This window comes from Puma concolor, chromosome C1 (genome assembly GCF_028749965.1).
Source record: "Puma concolor isolate L17-30 chromosome C1, mPumCon1.1.hap2, whole genome shotgun sequence".
In the NCBI taxonomy this organism is placed as follows: domain Eukaryota; kingdom Metazoa; phylum Chordata; class Mammalia; order Carnivora; family Felidae; genus Puma; species Puma concolor.
In genome coordinates, this window is record NC_141674.1 from 127,425,452 (window position 1) to 127,450,957 (window position 25,506).

The window sequence follows — 25,506 nt, forward strand, 5'->3', positions numbered from 1 at the left end:
CAAGGTGTTAAAACAGTATTAGTTTTGCAGCTTTCAGTCAGATGCCCTTCTTAACTCACTCAAAAAATAAGTACACAGAATGTGTGTTTAAATTTCTCAGGGCAATTGAAGGTATCATGCTAAGTGAAATAAGTCAGACAGAGGACATTTATTATATGATCTCTCTTATACGTAGAATCTAAAAAACAAAAACAAGAACAAAAACAAAACTCACCAGCCTCATAGTTAAAGAGAACAGATTGGTGGTTCCCAGAGATGGAGGTTGGGGGGGGGGGTGGGCAATATGGATGAAGAGGGTCAAAAGGTACACTCGTGGTTATAAGTAAGTCCTAGGAATGTAATTAATGTATAGCATGGCAACTATAGTTAATAGTACTGTATTGCGTATTTGAAAGTTACTCAGAGAGTAAATCTTAAAAATTCTTTGACAAGAAAATGTTTTTTAACTGGTGACAGATGTTGACTAGATTTATGATGATCGTTTTGCAGTGTATACAGTTATCAAGTTGTTATGTCATACACATGAAACTAAGATAATGTTATATGTCAATTATACTTCAACTGAAAAAAATAAATTAAGAAAAAAAAGTTTTTCTGGTCAATACAGATATTATTTGTAAGTATAGGCCTGAAATATTTGTGCCTTTTCTTGTGTAGGAATAAAATTATATTACCTTTATTTATTTTTGGCATTCTTAGAAACAAAACAAGTAGATAGCATCTGCATTCAGATTTGGAAACTAGGGCAGATCACACTGACTATATATACACATAATTAAGACAATTTATACAGTAAAATAATTAAACCAGAATATGAATAAGTGTACTTGAGGAGGAAGGGGAAGAGGGAAATATATGCAGCTGGTGGGAAGTCTGATAATAGCCCAGAAAGTTCCAGTTCCAACATTTTGCTCATTAATGAAGCAAACTGTTAAAGGGAGAGAAATCTTAAGTGCTATTAATTTGAGGAACATCAAGAAGAAGCTGTTAAAATAAGGAGGCTTAGAATCAGTGTTTTTTGGGTTTTTTTTAGTGTTTATTTGTTTTGAGAGAGAGGAACAGAGAGAGAGTGTGGGATGGGGAAGGGTAGAGAGAAAGGGAGAGAGAAAACCCCAAGTAGGCTCCATGCTGTCAGTGCAGAGCCCAACAGGGGACTCGGTCTCACAACCCATGAGATCATGACCTGAGCCGAAATCAAGAGTTAGACTCTCAACCGATTGAGATACCCAGGAGCCTCAGAATCAGTGTTTCTGAGATGAACTGTGGTCTGAGAGAAGATGAATGGATTTTAGTTAAGTCATTATTGTTGTATGTATGTATATGTACATATGTATATATGTATGATGCAGTTTGAATTTGGTTGTGATTGAAGCTGTACCTAGTGGTAGAAGTTACAAGTAAACCATCAATTCATTTAATTTGGAGATACACATTTAAAACTATGTTATCAGAGGTCAGAAGATTTGAGCACTGATAGTTTATTTTGTTGGAGTTGTTTGTTGGCTTTAGTTAAAGCATCAAGTCATTAGTGTTCTCCTATATACTCTTTTTCAAAAGGTAATTAAACATAAATTTGCTAAGGAATTATGACTATACAACAAAGGATATGTTATAAATATTTTTTATGCTTTGAGTTTAGTATGCATTTATAAATAAATAAGGATGATATACGTCAGTATCTTATTATAAATTACAAGTGCTTAAAGATACATGGGTTATACATGGGTGGGAACCTGGTTAATGGTTTTATAAGAACACTTAAGATGGCCAGAGGCCAGCAAAGGCTGGCCATAAGAGGTGGTAAGGAAGTGACAGGACTGTAAGTAGTTTTGAAGAAAAGTAGAGACAAGGGCAGACCAAGAAGAAGAGATAAAACATGGCTTTCTAGTAAGGCTGAGGAACTGTTTGAGTCATGACATAGAAGAAAGGAAAATATTATAAACATGGGAACAATACTTAGAAGCTGGCTTTTTAGAAATAAAAGACATTGAGAGAGAGACATCTTTATTATATATATATATTTTTTAATGTTTATTCATTTTTTAGAGTAAAAACAGAGCGCGAGTCAGGGAAGGTCAGAGAGAGAGAGGGAGACACAGAAACCAAAGCAGGCTCCAGGCTCTGAGCTATCAGCAGAATCCAATGCAGGGCTCAAATTCATAAACCATGAGATCATGACCTGAGCTGAAGTCGGATGCTTAACCAACTGAGCCACCCAGGCCCCCATGAGAAGGACATCTTTTTCACCCCAAATCTTAGAGATAGCCCTAGATATAAATCTTTAAGCAATTGCATAACTATATGGACTAGCAAGACATGTTATGTAATACGATTTTTTTAAATCATGTTACAAAATTTTGCCTTAGAATGAACATACTAATTTTTTCATTATGAAATGTTTTTGTAGATGTTATTCCACAGTCTATGCAAGATTTGTTGTGTATGAATAATGACTTTCCTCCGAGAGCACATTGCCTGGTAAGATGGTAGGTATACATTTTACTCAGGTAACTTTTAGTATGTGTGTTGGGAGACCCCAAGACCTCCCCCAGGTTCAGTGATTTGTCAGGAGGATGAATAGAACTCAGCCCAAGGTTACACTTACTATGATTTATTATGCTAACAATATCAATCTAGAGAAAAGGTGCCTGAGGCAAAGTTGGAGGAAGTGTTTGAATCCTTTCCCAATGGAGTTACTCAGGATATACTTAAATTCCCTTAACAGTAAGTTGTAACAACACATACGAAACATCTACCAACGAAGGTTGTTAGCGGCTCAGCTCTCAGGGTTTGTATTTGGGGGCTGGCACCTTCTGACCGGTACATAACAAAATTTCAGATTCCCAGAAGAAAAGCTGGTGTTCAACATAAACCACATTGTGTAGTTTAAGCACAGTAACTCTTATTGAAGAGTTTTTTGAGAACCTTCTCCAAATCCAAATTCCTAGGTGCCTGTGAAAGGTCAGCCTTGCAAGCAGGCCATTCTAAGGATAGTAGTCACAGGCCTGCTGTTTATTCTTTTCTGCAGTTTGTTTCATTATCTAGGGTAGAGCCTACCTATAATTCTGATGACTAGCATGAAACATTTACTTACTGTAGAAAACTTAATGTGTATTGTTGGAAATTAAACTGAAATAAAATGTTGATCTCAGTTACATGATAACATCATAACTCATCATATCTAAATTATAAATGTGATGGATTAATATAAGAGGTACATCACACTTAAAAGGTTTTTCTCTCATTTTGGTAGGGGTGGTATTGAAGCATACCACTACCAAAATGTCTCAAGTATGAGTGTATGGTCAAGAAAGGACACCTAGGTAAAATACATTTATATACTGGTTTTATGTTTGTCTGTTGGTATGAGTTGGTCTCTTGATTTTTTATTGAAGAATTTCAATAAAGGGGAAAATGATAATTTCTTTGCTTCTTTTTTTCTTCATTTCAGTGTGATTACTATAGCAAGTAGACTATGTAGCTTGCTTAAAAAAAAAGAAAACTAATTGCAAATGCAAATAAACTGGATATTGTTTCATAAATATGCCTGTCATTTTAGTGTCAACTTTTAAAAACTGAATTTAAACAAGTATAAGAGTAATTTAATAAATTGCCATTTAATGTAATCAATCCAGATTCTCTTCAGATCTTTTAAAATGTGAATATATACATTTAAAATGGCAAAAGACCGGAGGGCAGCATGGTGTCATAGAACATGATTTTGCATGTACTCACTCATTCACCTCATTTACCATTAATTGAACACCTACTGTTTGGGCAGACAGTGAATTAGACATACTTATGTTGAATTTCTAGCTCACATACTTATTTTCAGTTTTGGGCAATTTTTCTGAGTTGGTTTCTATGTTTGTAAAGACAGAGTAATAAATAATATGTACCTTTAAGAATAATTGTGATGATTTAGTAAGATAGTGGTACATAATGTGTTTATCAAAATTTGAATGCTGTTATAAAATCTCTGTTCAACCTTTTTTTTTTTTTTTTTGCTTCTAGATAGACATGTATTTTGAAGGAGCACTGTATAACCCATACAGTTTGACAACTGGTCCCCCCCAATTCATGTCCATTCCATAGGCAAAATATATTCATTCTGATCAACTGTTTAATATTTATTTCCTAAAATTGTGTTTGACACATAGTTTATAGTTTAAAAATAATTATTGAATGAGTGAGTGAAACCTTTCTATGTATTAATGCAGTACATGTTAGTGATCTATTTCTTTTTATATATTAATGAAAATCTCTTGTTAGTTTTTTTAACCTTTACATTTACTTTAAAAAATTTTTAGTTAAAATTCGTATATAGTTAAATTAACTTTTTTTTGATGAATAGTTCATTGAACTTCAACACCTATGTATAGGGTTTTGTTTGTTTTAAATGTGTATTTATTTATTTTGAGAGAGATAGGGACAGCACAAGCAGGGAAGGGGCAGAGAGACAGAGAGACAGGGCAGTGTCAGCACAGAGCCTGACATGGGGCTTGATCTCATGAACTATGAGATCATGACCTGAGCCCAAACTAAGTTAGATGCTTAACCAACCCAGTCACACACATGTTCCTATGTATAGGTTTCTTAAAACTACCGCCACAATCAGAATATAGAACAGTTCTGTAACTTCCCAAAAAACTCTTCTTGTCCATTATAATTTTCTGCAATCACTGATATATTTTTAGTTTTGATAGTTTTTTCCTTTTAAGAATGTCATAGAGATGGAATTATGTAGTAACTATTTGAGACTAGTTTCTTTTACTCAACATAATGCTTTTGAGATCCTTTGAAGTAGTTCTGTATCAATAGTTTGTTCCTTTTTATTGCTGAGCAGTATTCTGTTGTCTGAATATATACTGGTTTGTTTATTCATTCACTCCTTGAATGACATTAGGGTTGTTTTTAGGTTTGGGTATTTATATTTATTATTTTTAAAGTTTATTTTTGAGAGAGAGAGAGAGAGAGAGAAAGAGTTTGTGAGCAGGGGAGGGGCAGAGAGAGAGAGAGAGAGAGAGAGAGAGAGAGAGAATCCCAAGCAAGCTTCGTGCTGTCAGCACAGATCCCAGTGTGGGGCCCAATCTCACGAACTGTGAGATCATGACCTGAGCTGAAATCAAGAGTCAGATGTTTGAGCCACCCAGGCACCTCTAGGTTTAGGCATTTATGAATAGAGCTGTTATAAATATTTGTGAACAGATTTTGTATAAAAGTACATTTTTAGTTCACTGGGATAAATGCCTAGGGTGAGATTGCTAGTCATATGGTAGGTGCATATTTTTAACTTTATAAGAAGTGGCCAAAATATACTATTGGGACTGCATCAAAATAAAAAGCTTCTGCACTGTGAAGGAAACAGCCAATAAAACTAAAAGGAAACACTCAGAATGGGAGATGATATTTGCAAATGACATATTTGATAAAGATTAGTATAAAAAATATATAAAAAGCTGGTACAACTCAACACCCAAAAAATAAATATCCTAATTAAAAAATGTGCAGACATGAACAGACATTTCTCCAAAGACACCCAGGTAACCAACAGACACATGAAAAGATACTCATCATCAAGGAAATGTAAATCAAAACTACAATGGGAATATCATCTCATGCCTGTCCGAATGTCTAAAGTCAAAAACACAAGAAACAGTAAGTGTTGGTGAGGATATGGAGAAATAAGGAATCCTCTTGCACTTTTGGTGGGGATGTAAACTGGTTCAGCCACTGTGGAGTACAGTAGGGGGTTCCTCAAAAGGTTAAAAATAGAACTACCCTACAATCCAGTAATCACACTATTGGGTATTTACCCCCTAAAAATAGAAACACTAATTCAAAGGGATGGATACATGCACCCTTATGTTTATAACGGCATTATTTACAATAGCTAAGATATGAAAGCAGCCCAAGTGTCCATTGATAGAAGAACGGATAAAGAAGATATGGTGTGTGTGGTGCACACACACAGACACTGGTATTATTCAACCATAAAAAAGAATGAAACCTTGCCATTTGCAACAACATAGATGGAGAGAGAGAGGATATAATGCTAAGTGAAATAAGAAAGACAAATACCATATGATTTCACTCATGGAATTTAAGAAACAAAACAAATGAGCAAAGGGGAAAAAAAACAGAAAAACTGAAAAACAGATGCTTGATTATAGAGAACAAACCAATGGTTACCAGAGGTGGGTGGGAGGATGGATGAAATAGGTGATGGGGATTCAGGAGTGCTTTTGTCACCCATAACTGGGTGATGTACGGAATTGTTGAATCACTATACACCTGAAACTAGTATAACATTGTATGTTAACTATACTGTAATTAAAATAAAAACTTAATTAAAAAAAAAGGAAAAACAAATGACCAAACTGATTTCCCGAGGGACTGAACAATTCTGCATTCCCACCAGCAATGTATGAGACTTTTAGTTGCTCTTCATCTTCATCAACACTCAATGTCAGTATTTTTTATTTTAGATGTATTGTAATAGATGTATTGTCCTATCAGTTTATCGGTATTTTACTTTATGGGTCATGTTTCATGCTGTGTTTAAGAACTCTTTGCCCCAGGGTACAGAGGTTTCTGCTACTTAAAAAACAAAACAAAACAAAAACAAAGAAAACTTCAAAACAATTTTGATTTTTTTCAATTTACAGAAAGTTGCAAAGATAGTACAGACTGATCTGCTATACCTTCAACCAGTTTCCCTTACTGTTAATAGCTTATATCACCATGATACATGTGTCAGAACTGAGAAACTAACTTTGCTCCCTTGTTATTAGTTAAACTTCATTTAACTAGTTTTTCCACTGAAGTTGTTTTAGGATCCAGGCATTTAGTCATCATGTCTCCTTAGTTTGTTTAGTCTCTGGTCTTTGAAAACATCTGTATTTCCTTAATTTTTATCTTCTTTACAGATTTAAGGAGTTTGGGTCAGGTATTTTGTTAAATGTCCTTCAGTTTGGGTGTATCTCTTTTTGTTATGGTTATACTTGGGTTGTGGGATTTTGGAAAGAATACCACAGAGGTGAATTGCCATTTTCATCACATCGTATCAGAAGGACATGCTATCAATATGACTTAATCGCTTAGTGATGTTAACTTTACCATGTGGCTAATCCTGTGTTTTATTCTAAAACTTTTACAGTTTATATGTATATCTGTTACCGATTTCAAGTTAATTTTTGTGTAAGGTATGAGGTTTAGGTCAGGGTTCCTTTTTTGCAAATGAATGTTCATTTGTTCCAATATCATTTGTTGAAAAGAGCTTCCTTTCTCTATTGACTGACTTTTGCACCTTTGTCAAATACCATTTGGCCGTATTTATGTGGGTATATGTCTGGATGCTCTTGGTTCTCTAGTTTTATTGTTATAAGTCTTGAAATTAGTGTGACTTTACAACTTTATTCCTCCTTTGCAAAGTTGTTTTGGCTTTTCTAGCTCCTTTGCTTTTCCATTTACGTTTTAGAATTGGTTTATCTATATCTACAAAAAGTGCTGCTGGAATTTTTATTGTAATTGCCTTAAATCTTTAGACAGTTTAGGGAAAGCTGATATCTCTGCTATGCTGACTCTTTCATTTGATGAACATAGTCTCTCCAGTTATTTAGGTCTTCTTTGATTTCTTTCATCGGTGTCTTACTGTTTTCAGCATATAGATCCTGTATGTTTTGTTAGATTTTTTCCCCCAAGTTTTTATTTAAATTCCAGTTAATTAACATATGTTGTAACCGTAGTTTCAGGAGTAGAATTTAACGATTAATCAGTAACATACAACACCCAGTACTCATCACAGGTGCTCTCCTTAATACCCATCACCCATCTAGCCCACCTCTCCTCCAGCAGTTATCTGTGGTTAAGAGTCTAGTTTATGGTTTGCCTCTTTTTTTCCCCTTATGTTCATCTGTTTTGTTTCTTAAATTCTACATATGAGTAAAATCATATGGTATTTGTCTTTCCCTGACTTACTTTGCTTAGCATTATACACTCTAGCTCCATCCAAGTCTTTGCAAGTGGTAAGATTTCATTCTTAATGATGGCTGAGTAATATTCCTGTGTGTGTGTGTGTGTGTGTGTGTGTGTGTGTGTGTGTGTATCTATCTATATCTATATATATCTATATCTCCCACATCTTCTTTATCCATTCATCAGTTGATGGAAATTTGGGTTCTTTCCATAATTTAGCTTTTGTTGATAATGCTGCTATAAACATTGAGGTGCATGTGTCTCTTCAAATCAGTATTTTTGTATCCTTTGGGTAAACACCTGGTAGTTCAATTGCTGGATTGTAGGGTAGGTTCTATTTTTAACTTTTTGAGGAGCCGCCATATTGTTTTTCAGAGTGGCTGTACTAGTTCACATTTCCACCAGCAGTGTGAGAAGGTCCTCCTTTTTCCACAACCTCACCAACATCTGTTGTTTTCTTTGTTGTTAAATTTAGTCATTTAGACATGTGTGAGGTGATACCTCATTGTAATTTTTCATTAGTATTTCCCTGATATGAGTGATGTTGAGAATATTTTCACATGTCTATTAGCCATCTGTATGTCTTCTTTGGCAAATTGTCTACTCATGTCTTCTGCCCATTTCTTTTTTTTTTTTTTTTTTATTTAAATCCAAGTTAGTTAACATATAATAATGATTTCAGGAATAGAATTTACTGATTTATCACTTACATATAATACCCAGTGCACATCCCAACACCCAGTGCTCATTAATGTGGAAGTGCCCTCCTTAATGTCCATCACCCATTTAGCTCATCCCCCCACCCAACACCCCACCAGCAACCCTGAGTTCTCGGTATTTAAGAGTCTCTTATGGTTTGTGTCTCTCTCTGTTTTTATCTTATTTTTGCTTCCCTTCCCCTATGTTTATGTTTTGTTTCTTAAATTCCACATATGAGTGAAATCATGATGTTTGTCTTTCTCTGACTGGCTTACTTTGCTTAGCATAATACATTCTAGTTCCATCCTTGTTGTTGCAAATGGTAAGATTTCATTCTTTAAAAAAAATTTTTTTTTTAACTTTTATTCATTTTTGAGAGAGGGAAGGGAGACAGAGCATGACTGGGGGAGGGTCAGAGAGCGAGAGGGAGACATAAAATCTGAAGCAGACTCCAAGCTCTGAGCTGTCAGCACAGAGCCTGATGTGGGGCTTGAACCTATGCACTGTGAGATCATGACCTGAGCTGAAGTCGTACAATTAACCGAATAAGCCATCCAGGCACCCCTAATTCTTTTAGACCACCGGGTAATATTCCAGTGTGTATGTGTGTATGTATGTGTACATACATACATACATAACCACATCATCTTTATCCATTCATCAGTTGATGGACATTTGGGCTCCTTTCATAATTTGGCTATTGTCAGTGGTGCTACTGTAAACATTGGACTGCATGTGCCCCTTCGAATCAGCACTCCTATATCCTTTGGATAAATACCTGGTAGTACAATTGCTGGGTCGGACGGTAGTTCTATTTTTTATTTTTTGAGGAGCCTCCATACTGTTCTCCAGAGTGGCTGCACCAGTTTGCATTCCTACCAGCAGTGCCAAAGGGGTTCCTCTTTCTCTGCATCCTTGCCAACATCTGTTGTCTGAGTTGTTCATTTTAGCCATTCTGACAGGTATGAGGTGGTATCTCATTGTGGTTTTGATTTGTATTTCTCTGATGATGAGTGATGTTGAGCATTTTGTCATATGTCTGTTAGCTATCTGGATGTCCTCTTTGGAAAAGTGTCTTTTCATGTCTTTTGCCCATTTATTCACTGGGTTATTTGTTTTTTGGGTGTTGGGTTTGATAAGTTCTTTATAGATTTTGGATACTAACCCTTTATTGGGTATGTCATTGGCAAATACCTTCTTCCAGTTCAAAGGTTGCCTTTTAGTTTTGTTGATTGTTTCCTTTGCTGTGAAGAAGCTTTTATCTTGATGAAGTCCCAGTAGTTCATTTTTGCTTTTGTTTCCCTTTCTTCAGGAGACGTATCTAAGTAAAGTTGCCACGGCTGATGTCAGAGAGGTTGTTCTCTAGGATTTTGATGTTCTTCTATCTCACATTTAGGTCTTTCATCCCTTTTGGAATAATTTTTGGGTATAGTATAAGAAAGTGGTCCAGTTTCATTCTTTTGTGTGTTGTTGTCCAGTTTTCCCAACACCGTTTGTTGAAGAGACTTTTTGTCGCTGAATATTCTTTCCTGCTTTGTCGAAGATTTGTTGACATATAGTTTTGGGAAATCCAAATCCATTTCTGGATTTTCTATTCCATTCTTTGATCTATGTATCTGTTTTTCTGCCAGTACCATACTGTCTTGATCACTACAGCTTGGTCATGTAACTTGAAGTTTGGAATTGTGAAGCTTCCAGCTTTGCTTTTCTTTCTCAAGATTGCTTTGGCCATTTAGGGTCTTTTGTGGTTCTGGACAAATTTTAGGATTGTTTGTTTTAGTGCTGTGAAAAATGTTGGTGTTTTGGTAGGGATTGCATTAAATGTGTAGATTGCTTTGGATAGCAAAGACATTTCAAGAGTATTTGTTCTTCTAATCCATTAGCATGGAATGTTTTACCATTTCTTTGTGTCATTTTCGTTTCTTCCATAAGTGTTGTATGGCTTTCAGAGTACACATCTTTACCTCTTTGGTTAGGTTTATTCCTAGGTATCTTCCGGTTTTTGGTGCAGTTGTATATGGGATCAATTCTGTGATTTCTCTTACTGCTGCTTCATTATTAGTGTTTAGAAATGCAACAGATTTCTGTACGTTGATTTTTGTATCCTGCAACTTTACTAAATTCGTGTATCAGTTCTAGCAATTTTTGGTGGGAGTCTTTGGGGTTTTCTACAGAGTATTATGTCATCTGCAAATAATGAAAGATTGACTTCTTCCTTGCCAATTTAGATGCTTTTGATTTCTTTGTGTTACCTGACTGTTGAGACTAGGACTTCCAGTAATTTATTAACTAACAATGGTGAGAATAGGCATCCCTGTCTTGTACTTGACCGTAGAGGAAAAAATTCTCCAGTTTTCCCCATTGAGGATTATATTAGCTGTGGGTTTTTTGTATATGGCCCTTATGATGTTGAAGTGTGTTCCCTTTATCCTTAACTTTGTTGAGGGTTTTTATTAAGAATGGATGCTGTACTTTAACAAATGGCTTTTTCTGCATCTGTTGAGAGGATTTATGGTTCTTACCTTTTTTTTTTTTTTTTATTAATGTGGTATAGCATGTTGATTGATTTGTGAATATTGAACTACCTTTGCAGCCCAGGAAGAAATCTCATTTGATTGTGGTGAATGATTTTTTAATGTACTGTTGGACTCAATTTGCTAATATTTTGTTTAGAATTTTTGCATCCATGTTCATCAGGGATATTGGCCTGTAATTCTCTTTTTTAGTGGGGTCTTTGTCTGGTTTTGGAATCAAGGTAATGTTGGCCTCAGAATGAGATGGAAAGTTTTTCTTCCATTTCTATTGTTGGAACAGTTTGAGAATAGGTACTAACTCTTCTTTAAATGTTTGGTAGAATTCCTTCGGAAGCCATCTGGCCCTGGAGTTTTCTTTGTTGGGAGATTTTTGATTACTAATTCAAATTCTCTGCTGGTTATGAGTCTGTTCAGGTTTTCTATTTCTTCCTATTTCAGTTTTGGGAGGTTATATATTTCTAGGAATTTATCCATTTCTTGAAAATTGCCCTGTTCATTGACATATAATTTTTCATAATATTTTCTAATAATTGTTTGTATTTCTGTAGTGTTGGTTGTGATCTCTTCTTTCTTATTTGTGATTTTATTTATTGGGGTCCTTTCTCTTTGTTTTTGATAAATATGACTCGGGGTTTTTATCAATTTTATTAATTCAGAGAACCAGCTCCTGGTTTCTTTGATCTGTTGTACGGTTTTTGTTTTCTTTTGTTTGATTTGTTTTGTTTCTATGACATTTATTTCTGCTCTATTCTTTATTATTTTCTTTATTCTGCTGGCTTTAGGCTTCATTTGTTTTTCTTTTTCTAGCTCCTTTAGGAGTAAGGTTAGGTTGCATATTTGAGATCTTGCTTCTTTCTTGAAGTAGACCTGTATTGCTGTATACTTTCCTCTTATTACTGCTTTTGCTGTGTCTCAAAGGTTTTGGACCATCGTGTTTTCATTATTGTATGTTTCCATGTTTGTTTTTTTTTTATTCTTTGATTTCCTGGTTAACCCATTCTTTCTTTAGTAGGACATTCTTTAACCTCCATGTATTTGTGGTCTTTCCAAATATTTTCTTGTGGTTGATTTCAAGTTTCACAGTGCTGTTGTTGGAAAACATGCATGGCATAATCTCAGTCTTTTTGTACTGGTTGAGACCTGATTTGTGACCTGGTGTGTGATCTGTTCTGGAGAATGTCCCTTGTGCACTCAAAAAGAATGTGTAGTCTGTTGCTTTAGGATGAAATTTTTTAATATGTCTGTTAAGTCCATTTGGCCCCGTGTGTCATTCAAAGCCATTGTTTCCTTGTTGATCTTCTGCTTAGATGATCTGTCCACTGATGTAAGTGAGGTGTTAAAGTTCCCTACTCTTATTTTATTATTATCAATGAGTTCCTTTATGTTCGTTATTTATTGTTTTATATATTTGGGTGCTGTCAGGTTGGGGATATAAACATTTACAATTGTTAGATCTTGTTGGGTAGACCCCTTTATTATGACAGACCCCTTTATTATGATATTGTGCCTTTCTTCATCCCTTGCTGTAGTCTTTGTAGTTTATGTTTTGTCTGGGGCGCCTGGGTGACTCAGTCGGTTAAGGATCTGACTTCATCTGAGGTCATGATCTCAACAGTGTGTGGGTTCGAGCCCCGTGTTGGGCTCTGTGCTGACAGCTCAGAGCCTGGAACCTGCTTCGGATTCTGTGTCTCCCTTTCTCTCTGCCCCTCCCCTGTTCGTGTTCTGTCTCACTTGGTCTCTCCAAAATAAACATTAAAAAAACTTAAAAATTTTAAAAATAAATCTAGTTTGTCTGATATAAGTATGGCTACTCCAGCTTTCTTTTGATGTCCATTAACATGATAAATGGTTCTCCATCCCTTCACTTTCAATCTGCAGGTGTCTTTAGGTCTATAATGAGTATCTTGTAAGCAGCATAAAGATGGGTCTTGTTTTTTAATCCATTCTGACACCTTACGTCTTTTGATTGGAGCATTTAGTCCATTTATATCAAGAGTGATTGTTGATAGATAGGAATTTAGTGCCATTTTATTGTTTTTTTGTTGTTTCTGGAGATTTTATGTGTTCTTTTCTAATCTTTGGTGCTTTTGGTCTGTCTTTCCCACTCAAAGAGTTCCCTTTATGTAAAAAAAATTTTTTTTTAATGTTCACTTTTGAGAGAGAGAGAGAGAGAGAGAGCGTGCAGCACATGAGTGCATGTGTGAGCAGGAGAGAGGCAGAGAGAGAGAGAAGGAGGCACAGAATCCGAAGCAGGCTCCAGGCTCTGAGCTCTCAGCACAGAGCCCAATGTGTAGCTCGAACTCACTAACAGCAAGATCATCACCAGAGCCAAAGTTGGACGCTTAACTCCCTGAGCCACCCAGGCACCCCCAAAGAGTTCCCTTGCGGGGCTGATTTAGTGGTCATGAACTCCTTTAGTTTATGTTTATCTCGGAAACTCTCTATCTCTCTCTCTGTTCTGAATGGCTGCCTTGCTGGATAGTTTTCTTGGCTGCATATTTTTCTCATTCAGCACATGGGTAACTGGCCTGCCAAGTTTCTGTGGAGAGATCTGTTGCTAACCTTATTTTTAAAAACTTTCCTTGTAAGTTAGGAACTTCTTTTGTCTTGCTGCTTTTAGGACTCTTTATCTCTGGTTTTGCAGATTTATGCTATGTCTTGATGTTGGCCTGCTTTTATTGATGTTGATGGGAGTTCTCAGTGCCTCCTGGATTTGTATGCTGGTATTTTTCTTCTTTTCAGCTTCATTATTTTCCATAATTTTATCTTCTTTTCTTCTTTTCAGCTTCATTTCCATAATTTTATCTTCTATATCACTTATGCATTCCTCTGCTTCTTCCATCGTGTGGTCCTTATATCTAGTTGGTTTTGAATCTCAATTATTGCACTTTTCATTTCAGCCTGACTAGTTTTTAGGTCTTTTATCTCTGAGGTAAGGGACTCTGGTGTCTTCTATGTTTTGTCAAGCCCCGCTAGTATCTTTACATTGTTTTAAATCCTGGATCAGGCATATTACTTGTATCTGTTTTGATTAGATCCCTGGCCATGATCCCTGTGTCCATATTCTGTGTGTTAGGTCTCTGTCTTCTTCTGTGTGTTAGGAAAGCTTGTTATGTTTCTTGCTCCAGAGAGTAATGGCTCTATGAAGAGGTCTTATACTGTCCAGGGCCTGGTATTTCAGGGAAGTGTCTCTGGTGTATGCTGTGTGCACTGTGCTGCAGTGTTTTGGCTGCTCTTTCCCTAGGTCAGTCCTCTGCAGAGTTTCTCCTTGCATGCAGTAGGGAGTGCTTGGACTTTGGCTAGAGTATGGCAAGTTTTAACTAGGCATGTTCTGTTGTGCTTGTTAAAAGAGACCTGATGATTTTCCCACTAGAGCTGAAGTTTTACAGAACTCTGTAGTCAGTAGACATACAGGAGGTTTGTGCTGGTCTTCTGAGGGCAGGGGTCACTGCTTTGGTTCTCAGGAACACTTGCCCAAGAAAAGCAGCACCTGTAGAGTGCAGGGGAGTGGGTCTTGATGTAAATAGTTTAGGTGCTGCCACTGTTGGTACTGTCTGCTTACTGAGGTTAGTTTATGCTGAGGTCCAGGAGTGAGAAATGGCGCCAGCCCTCTCCCTTATCCCTGAGAGCAGAGTTTGTGCTCACTGCTATTCAGGAAGCCCGCCCAGATGGCAAGCAATCTCCCCTTGTGTGTCCCAAGTTTCCCTCAACGTCGCTACCTTCGCCCTGTGTCTGAGCCATCTTCTTGCTTGGCAGGGTGGTGCACACATGTTTTTCCTAGCCATGCCAGCTGAGTTTTAAAACTCCAGATTTTAGGGAATTGCTGTGGCAAGGACCTGTGCTGGTTCTCTGGGGAGGGTTTTGCCATGCTGGGACTGATGCAAGTTTGTCCCAGAGGGGCAGTTCAACAAAAGCACAAGGCTGTGGAGTTTGGAGTAAAGTTCAGCAAAGAGCTGCTGTCCAGATTAGCCACCCTCAGCCAGTGTCTCTGTACCTATGCTGAGGTGTAGGGGAGCATAATGGCACCTGCTGGCTCTTCTGTCTCTGGAGGGGCAATGCCACCTCTCCCAGATGTACTCTACAAAGGGGGAAATCTCTCTCCCAGTGCTTCCTAGGGGAACCTTAGATCGTGCCATCTGCTCCCGGGCTCTCTGCCCTCCTTCTCCATAGGACCAGAGGCGTAGGGGAGTGTAATGGTATCTGCTGGCTCTTTTGTCTCTGGAGAAGCAATGCTACCTCTTCCAGATGTGCTCCAAGAAAGGGGAGCCATCTCTCCCACTGCTTCCCAGGGATCCTCAGATTGCGCCATCTGTTCCTGGGCTCTCTGGCCTCCTTCTCCACAGGAGCACTGCAGCACCCTCAGGGCTCAGTACCAGCCATGGCATAGACTTCTAAAACTCCAGTCTTTGAGCTCCACTGGTTATAAAAACTCATGGTAATCAGCCCCTCTCCTTTTCCCAGTCAGTGGCTTTGAGGAAGTGTTTTCCTTGTGTGATCCCCTGTGTGTACCCTTCCCTCCCTCTCTCCCTCCCTCTCTCTCTCCCTCTCTCTCTCCCTCTCTGTCTCTCACCTGTCCTGCCTCTCTCTGTGACCAGGGCTCCCTCCCCCTCCATAGTGCTGTTCTCCCCCAAAACATGTCTCTGCTCCTCCTAACTTTGATGATGTTGCCTCTTGTCTCTCTCTGGTTGTGCATTTTATTCTATCCTCAGATTGAATTGATTGTACAGAATGATTTGATATTTATCTGTGTTCAAGGGAAGAGGCAAGCATAGGGTCCTCCTACTACTCTGCCATCTTAGCTCCTTCTCTTTGTTTTATCAGATTTATACATAATTATTGCTTTCTTTTTTCTTAGGTGCTATCGTTACGGTATTTTAAAATTTTTTCTTTCCAGCTCTTTGTTGCTAGTATATAGGAATATGATTTTTGTGCATTCATTTTGTATTCCATGACTATGAAATCCAATTATTAGTTCTAGGAGGAGTTTTGTAGTGTCTTTTTGGTTTTCCAGGTAAATAGTCACATCTGTGAAACAGGTATAGTTCTATTTCTTTCTTTACAATCCCTTTTGTTTCTTGCCTTTTTATTTATAATTCACCTTTTTATTTTTTTAGTGCAAAAGGTGATTTTATTAAAGCATGGGGACAGGACCCATGGGCAGAAAGAGCTGCCTGTGTCTTGCTTTTTTAAACTGGCTAAGACTACTACTAAAATATTGAATAGGAGTGGTGAGAGTGGACATTTTTGCCTTGTTCCTGATCCCAGAGGGAAAACATTTAGTCCTTGACCTTTAAGTGTACTGCTAGCTGTAGATTTTTCATGGATGCTCTTTATCAGGTTGAGAAAATTCTGTTTCTAGTTTGCTGAGTTTTTGTCATGAATGGATGCTGAATTTTGTCAAATGCTTTTTCTGCTTAAATTGATACGATCATTTGTTTCTTTAGATTTTTAATATGGTGTTTCTTTACATTGATTTTTGGATATCTAACTATATGTTCCCAAGATAAACCATACTTTTTTGTGGTATAATTTGTATTTGTGCTTATATGTATTGCCGGATTTGATATGCTGTTATTTTGTTGAGGACTTTAATGACTGTATTAATGAGGAATATTGGTTTGTAGTTATCATATACAGTAGTACCCCCACTATCCTCCTGCAGTTTTGCTTTTCATGGTTTCGGCTCCCTCAGGTCACCTGCAGTCCAGAAGCAAATGATCTTCTGATGTATCAGAAGGTCATTAGCAGCCTAGTACTATGTCAGAGTGCCTGTATCATTCATCTCAGTTGATCTCATCATGTAGGCGTTTTATCATCTCCCATCACAAGAAGAGAGAGTATAGTACAATAAGATATTTAGAGAGAGACAGAACATTCACAAAACTTTTATTACAGTATAATTGTTCTGTTATATTATTAGTTATTGTTACTGATCTCTTACTGTGCTTCATTTATAAATTTGTCATATGTGTGTATAGGAAAAAAAGTCTATGTACAGTTTGGTACTATCCGTGGTCTCAGGCATCTACTGGAAGTCTTGGCATGTATTGACCATTGATAAGGGACTACTGTACTTTATCTTGATATCAGGGAAACGCTGACCTTATAACATGAGTTGGGAAGTATTTTGTTCTGTTTTCTGGAAGAGATTGTGTAAAATTGATGTTCTCTTTGAATGTCTGGTAGAATTTTCCATGCAAATGTTCTGGGCATGAAGTTTTCATTTCATTGAAGTAGTGGTCCCTTCTGGGGTTTGGGCTTTAAGCAGAAGTCTCAGTTCCAGTTTCTTGCCTGATATATACACCCATATCCCTGAGGGGCCATTCAGAACATTACCACCTCTGTGTTGCTTGGGTTGATGGAAAGTATGTACATACAGTGCTTGAATAAATCTGTAGGTTATAGAAGGAAGATGGTTTGTGGAGAGATAGATGACATCATTGAAAAGATAGGCAGCTTCCTACTCCCAGTGCTTTATAAACAAGGATATAGTGGAGGGTAATACCTGAGTAATGTGCTGCTGAAATTATAGTTTCCAGACTTTACTTTATTTATATTTGTTATGAGGCTGGGGTATTCTTAGACATAGCCTAGCCTGGATGCATGCCCGAGACTACCTCCCCTGGACTGGGTATACCTTATCAGTCTCAGAGTTACATAATTCACATTGTCACTACTAGGATAAAATACATGGTATTCGCAGATGTACACAGACATTTCTTCTACAATCCTCAATTTCTTGAATCTGTTAGAGCATGGTCAGTTTTGAAGACATCTCTGTGAGTCATACTAACAGGCTTTTAGCAGCTAAAAGGCTTATCCTGTAAAATCCCAATCCCCATTTCCTAGCTATTAGGGTCTATAATCCAGAGTTTGTAATCCCCTGGGCTTCGTCAGAATCACCTGTGTGCTTACTTCTGCCTTTCAGTTCCCACTTTGTTTCTGTCATCCTTTTTACAAGAAATCCAGCTATGTATTAAAAAAATTTTTTTTAATGTTTATTTATTTTTGAGAGAAGGAGAGCGCAAGGGGGGAAGGGGCAGAGAGAGAGAGAGGCAGACACAGAATCTGAAGCAGGCTTCAGGCTCTGAGCTTTCAGCACAGAGCCCCCCAACTCAGGGCTCACAGGGCTCACAGGCTCAAACTTGCGAAAGGCGAGATCATGACCTGAGATGAAGTCAGATGCTTAACCGACTGAGCCACCCAGGCAACCTTGCAGTTCAGCTCTGTATTTTTAAACATTGTCATATTTTATAAGGTATTTAGGTGTGTTTGGGGGAAGGGGAGGGTCTGTGTCTTGCCAGTGTGCCACACTGCTTCCATTTTTAAAAATTTGATCTTTCGTAAAGATTAGAAGGCCAGCAATCAAACTTTTGAGAATTATTTGAAAATTAACTCTATTAAAGGGATATGTAGTTTTTCTAATCCAGCAAACATTATTGTTAAACATTTACTGTGAGCCAGATACTGAGATACCAAGGATACAATATGATCCCTAGCTTAGTATACTTTGGGATTAGTAGGAGGCTAGATAAGGGAACAGTGGCAGCATTATTGATAAATGGTGTCATGGAAGGCAGCACTGGGCTTGATTCAAACTCATAGAAGGTGCCTCCTTTTAATCCAGGTCATGTTGGGAAATTGTTTTCAGAAGAGGTACTACCTCACTTGAATCCTAATAGACAGTGAGAATAAACCAGGTAAAGTTGTTTAAAAAGACATTCAAGTCAGAACAAGAGCATTTGTAGAGATGGTAGTGCTTAAATCAAGAATTTAAAACCTGCAAGTATAGCAGCAGAGCGTTGATAATGACAACTTAAGATTTTATAATGTTCTTATACTTGTTTTTTTAAATAGAATTTAAAAATTATAATTGTTTAAAATTCTGCAGTTTTCAAGACTATTATTTACTTATCATGCTTCTCTTACCACTTGAAGAATAACATACACAGAAGTATTCACCTATAAACATTTTCCTTTTTAAAAAACTAAAGGTAGTACTAAAACAATGACATTGAAAATTTGAAAACTTATGGAAAATATTTATTTATACATTGTGTACATATACAGTTAGCATAGGTGGACCCTGTCAGAATGAGATAAAACTAATATAAGATTAACTTACATTTTCAAATCAAAGTTTAGAAAGTAGAATTTTGGCATTTATGGCAAATGCTTAGTTCTGATAGTTTATTTGTCTAGTACTTTGAAATCTTGCAGTTTCAATTTTTATATCAAGCACCTGCCAGATTAGCTCTAAGCCTGTTTAACTTTTTAAAGGGTATTTTATAAAACTGGTTTTTAAAAGATATGTGGCCATGATCAATTTTTGTGGTCTAGTCAAGGTAATTGATCTTAATGATGTGGTCTCTTGGATACTTCTGTCTACCTCCTTATATACTTGTCCTTTATCTTCTAATGGCTGATTTCTGAAACCATCAATAGAGGTTTATTCCCTTTGTTGTTACTCCTTATAAAATAAGTAGCCCTGAAAATGATAAAGATGTTAACCTAGGGGACATTTATGCCTAAATGTAAATTTATGAGGTCTTTACTGAACAGAGATTTTAATAAGAAGGAATGGTAGGCAGGATAATGAACCTCCCTACATCCTAAAGATGTCTACTTTCATAGGTTACATGGCAAGAAGGGATCAAGGGAGCAGATGGAATTAGGATTGCTAATTATCTGACTTCAAGGTTGGGAGATATGTCCTGGATTATCAGGGTGGGCCCAGTGAAATCACGAGAGTTCTTAAAAGTGGAAAAAAGGCAGAAGAGAGTCAGTGTCTGAGTAGTGTAATATGAGAACCTGGCCTGTATTGCTGGATCTGGAGAAGGCAGCCAGGAGCTAAGGAATGAGGGGAGCCTCTAGAAACTGGGAGGGATAAGGAATGAATTCTCTTTTAGAGCTTCCAAATGGAACACAGTCTTGCTGACAAGTTGATTTTACTGTGGCGAGACTTTTGTCAGACTTCTGACCTATATAACTGTAAGATAATAAATTTGTTTTAAGCCACTGATTTTGTGTAATTTGTTACAGCAGCAATATGAGAACAATACAAAAAGTGAGAGCATAAATGCTATATGCCTGAGAGGCTCTACTGAGCTTGAAAAATACACTGAAAGTACAGCTGGGTTTAATTCATGATGAATTTTGTCTTTGTGGTTTTGCCTTTGTCTAGTCTAGTGTTTGGACGAACTTCAGCTTCGACCACACTTTAAGGGAATAGCAGCAACAACACAAAGAAATAGCCTACAATCTTGTAAGTTGTGTAGTTGAGTATTATGATGGCTTTTAAAATATATTTATTGTTGTGATTTTAATGCATTTTTTTAATTGGCTACAGAGAGAGGTATGTGTAAAAGGACCTGATAGTTTTGAGAGAACGGTATTTTAGAATAGCTGTAAGGACCCATAAAATATTCTTATTCTTTCAAAAGCAAAAATGTTCTGAAGACTTCTGGTAACAGTGACATGACATAAGTTGGCAGTTCCTCCTCTGCAGGAAAAAAAAAAAAAAAAAGAAATTGGAAACCATTTTAGAGTACTGGATTGCACAAAGGCAGACAACAAATTGAGAAGCATTTATTTTTGAAAAACTTCTAGAGTTTCAGTTAAGATGGGTGTATCTTCTGGCCCTTTTGCCTGTGACTATTCCTATTACTGCCCTGTTCTCAGTCTGTGTTGGTGAGAACTGGCTTTCCAGTCTAGGCTGGTCATGGAACTATCAGTTCTGTTAGTTGATTGTAGGTGGAGGGCAAAAACCCTGTGGCTCTGCCATCTTAAAAGTAGCAGACTTGAGTGAGTGGATGAGGAAAAGCTGTATGTGAACTAGGCCAGGATTGCAGTCCTGGTTCAAAGCAAGTGATGGATTAGTCAGAAATTTAATAGGGAGCTACTGTATGTATGAGAGCCATAGAAGAGTTTGGATACATTCCGCACACATCCCTATATGATAGGGAAACTACAAATGTGCAGGGGAGATGCAAGAGAGCCCAAACTTGAGAACTGGGTGTAACTTCAAATACAGCCCCCTTTCCCCCAACAGATGAGTTAGCAGAAAGTGAAAGTCTAATGGTCTCAGGTGTTTGAGCATATTCTGTGCCCAATTACTGGCTTACTACTAAGCTATATTGACAGTCCGTAGCTCCTAGGGAGCCAGGAGAAGAATAAAATGAGTGAATAGAGACATCAGTAGCTAAACATCTTGGGAAAGACAGATTGCACAATTTAAATTTGGACATGTTACTAAATAAAAAAAAGAAGCTTCAAAAAAGTTAAACAGGACTTGGTTTTATTACAATATATTATCTAATTGTAGTTTTTAACCACAAATTACTAGATATACAAGGCCATACAAGAAAGTGTGAACCGTATGGAAGTAGGAAAAAAGTTAGTAGAAACTATTCTTAGTGGGCCCGGATGTTGGATTGAGCAATAACTTCAAAGCAGTTGTAAACACATTCAAAGAATTAAAAATATGCTACCAATGAGTAAAATAGGAAATCTCAATAAGTAAAAACTAATGAAGAACTGAATGGAAACCCTAGAGTTGAAAAGTATAGCTGAAATAAACTTTCATCAGATGAGCTCAAAAGCAGGGGTCTGAGATGGCAGAAGAGTTGGTGGATTTGAAAGATTAGTGGAAATTATCTAATCTGAAGAACAGAAAGAAAAAAGATTAGAGAAAAGTGAACAGAACTTCAGAGATCTGTGGGTCATTGTCAGGTGTTCCAAAGCATACTTGTAATAATAGGAGTCCCAGATGAAGAGAAGGGACAGGGAAAAAAAATACTCAAAGAAATAATGGCCAAAAACTTCCCTAGATTCAATGAAAACAAAACAGAACATTTACTTATAGACCCAGGAATCTCAATGAATTCCAAGTGGGATAAACACAGGGAACCACATCTAGACACATTATTGTCAACTTGCTGAAGCCCAAAGCAAAGAGAATCTTGAAAGCAAGACAAAAATGACTCGTTATGTACAAAAGAACAATACTGTTTGCAGAGAAAACATTGGAGACCAGAGGGCAGCACAGTGATACACTCAGTTTTGAAAGAAAAAAACACCAGCCAAGAATTCTGTATCTAGGAAAACCATCATAAAAAAAAAAAAAAAAGATGAAATAACAACACTGTCATAAAGACAGAATTCATTGCAAGAGACCTACCTAATAGGCAGTATTAAAGGAAAGAGGTGATAGATAACTTGGATCCCCAGGAAGGAATGAAGAGCATTGGAAATACTCCAGTAAATGAAAAGAGATATTCTTTTTTTTTTAAATAAAGTTTATTCATTTATTATTTCTGAGAAAGAGAGTACAAGTAGGAGAGGGACAGAGAGAGAGAGAAACACACAGAATCCAAAGCAGGCTCCAGGCTCTGAGTTGTCAGCACAGGGCCCGACATGGGGCTCAAACTCATGAACTGTGAGATCATGACCTGAGCTGAGGTCAAATGCTTAAATGACTGAGCCACCCAGTCTCCCCCTAAAGGGATATTCTTTTAATAATAATTTTTAAAACCCTATAAGATTGTTTAAGCCATAATTGTAACACTGCATTGTTGGGTTTATAACATATATGTAACATGTAATGTATATGACAATATTGCACAGAGGAAGGGGGAGGAAGTGGAGCTATACTGTGTAAAATTGCTAGATTTTACCAGAATTAATCTGAATAGAATATAAATTAGAAATGAAGATTGCAGTATCCAAGCATCTCTGGGAAGATAAAAGTGAAAAAAGAAACTGTTTATTCATCACCTCCTTTTTCTCAAGTATTTTGTATATGCTAGGTATTTAAATATGCCCAAGAAATTTTTTTATTGTTTATCATTAGTGTTTTTGGTGATCCAGTATTTTATGAATATATTCTTTATACTATTCAGAGGCTCTGAATATATTTCTTTCTAAAGTAAGAAAGAAATTCTACATGTCAGAGATGTAAAATGGTAGCATTCAAAGTTGACGGTATGTTTTTATGATTTTCCTCTGTAAGATAAACAATAGGTATATCAGGTACTAGTTAATTATTTGTCATTATTTTCAGTATTTATTGGAGCAAGAATGAAAAATGTATGTTAAAATAGATAAAAATGAGTGATTATCCTACCTTTTTCTGTTGGAAAATGTGATGCTAAGGCACATTTATATTTAAATTTAGTATTTAGTATATGCATATGTAATCTGTTCGATAAAACAGTTCTATTATTAAAACTTGTCATAGTAGGATTTTTATTTGTGTTTATACATTTGAGCTCCTAATACATTTAAATTACTAGACTAGAAATTGTAGGATATATAAAGATTTATTAATGATTCTTATAATTTTATTCCCCCTTCACCTTTCCCATTCTGTCCTTCACATCCCTCCTATGTCTATACACACAAAACAAGGGGGCTAAGCATCTCATACTTACTAATACGGGAAATACAGGATATGTCCATCTGGGTATTTTATGAGTATGTCTGTTATATGTATATGCATTTTTGTGCTTTCAGTTTGGGAATTTTTTTCATAAATTGGATTTTGCCATACATAATGCTGATCTACATTCTTAGCATTTCATGATCACCTTTGTGTCAGTAAATACATACCTAATTTTTTTTAAGCTTATTTATCTTGAGAGTGAGAGAGTGTGAGAGGCTGAGAGTGGGGGAGGGGCAGAGAGAGAGGGAGAGAGAATCCCAAGCAGGCTACGTGCTGTCATTTCAGAGCCTGACACGGGGCTCCATTTCACTAACCATGAAATCATGACCTGAGCCGAAATCAAGAGTCAGATGCTCAGAAGCAACTGAGCCACCCAGGCATCTCCCACCCTTTTTCTTAATTTTTATTTTTTTTTAATGTTTATTTATTTTTGAGAGAGAGAGAGAGACTGAGAGTGCCAACAGTGGAGGGACAGAGAGAGAGGGAAACACAGAATCTGAAGCAGGCCCAGGCTCTGAGCTGTCAGCACAGATTGAAATTCTGTAACCATTAAATAACAATTCCCTAATCCCTCATCCACTGGGCCCTGGGCCCTGGTAACCACCATCCTACGTTCTATGTAAGTTGGACTGCTCTTTGTACCTCATATAAGTGTGGTCTTACTGTATTCATCCTTTTGTAACTGGCTTATTTCAGTTAGCATCAAGTCTTCAGGGTTCATCTGTGTTGTAGCATATATCAGAATTTGTTTTCCTTTTAATGCTGAGTAATATTTCAGTGTGTGCATATATCACATTTTGTGTATCTGTACATCTACTGACAGGCCTTTAGGTTATTTCTACCTTTTGGCTAATGCATAAGCTGCTGTGAATAGGCACATTTAAGTATCTCTTTGGGTCTGTGCTTTTAATTTTTCTAGGTGTATACCCATATGAGGAATTGCTGGTCACTCTATGTTTAAATTTTTGATGAATCACTGTACTGTTTTCCATAGTGGGTGTACAATTTCACATTCTCATCCATCATGCTTAGTGCTTCTCAATTCCCCATATCCTTGCTAATAATACTTGTTATCTGTTTGGGGTTTTTTTGCTTGTTGTAAGAGCCATCCTAGTGGGTGTGAAGCCGTATCTCATTGTGGTTTTGATTTACATTCCCCTAATAATTAGTCATGTTGCCCACAGCTTTTCATGTGCTTATATTCCATTTGTATATCTTTTTTGGAGAAATGTTTGTTCAAGTTCTTAGTTCACTTTTTAATCTGGTTGCTTGTTTTTTGTTGTTGGTTTTGCTCACTTTTTAAAACCCCCATTTAAATGTTTGCTTACTTGAAGACATCATCTCAGGCTTCAAGTAGGTCTAGTATGGAAAGTAAATCAGTGGTATATATTCATCTTTCAAAAATAATGCTAGTAAATTTTAAAACATATTAGAATTCGGAGTAGAGAACATATTTAATGGAATGACAGGATGGTATTTGAGGTAAATCTTCAAAAAAGTATCAGTCAGATATTGATAAAATGAGGGGAAACATTCCAGTTAGAGTAAACAAAGGCATAGAGGACACAAGTGAGTTTATTGCAGATATACAGGAAGCAGTTCAGTTTGGCTTCTTTATTGTTATTGGGAGTGTACAATGGAACAGTTTGTATGTGGAGAGGGAGAAGATAGTTAGGCAGCAGCTATCAGTGTTAAAGATACAGATGTTCTTTTACCCAGCAACTTACGGGAGGTTAGCCCACAGTTACAATTGTAGACATAGACAGTGAGTGGTAGTATTGTTGCAACCACATAAAACTGGAGACAGAGTACTGATCAGTAGGGGATTAGCATTTGAAAAGGAGGTACAGAAAC

General features: G+C 36.9%; 1 protein-coding gene across 6 annotated transcripts in view; it reads left to right on the forward strand.

Moving 5' to 3' along the window:
• The window catches only part of RAB3GAP1 (RAB3 GTPase activating protein catalytic subunit 1), a 117,809-nt gene that overhangs the window by 23,543 nt on the left and 68,760 nt on the right, over positions 1 to 25,506 (forward strand). For 5 of the 6 annotated variants that reach the window (XM_025935257.2, XM_025935256.2, XM_086715196.1 and 2 more), the window contains one exon: positions 2,408 to 2,486. The exons of the other annotated variant lie outside the window; for it this stretch is intronic. In XM_025935257.2, the coding sequence (XP_025791042.1) occupies positions 2,408 to 2,486 (79 nt within the window). The remainder of the gene's footprint in view (positions 1 to 2,407; positions 2,487 to 25,506) is intronic. 6 annotated transcript variants of the gene reach the window in all.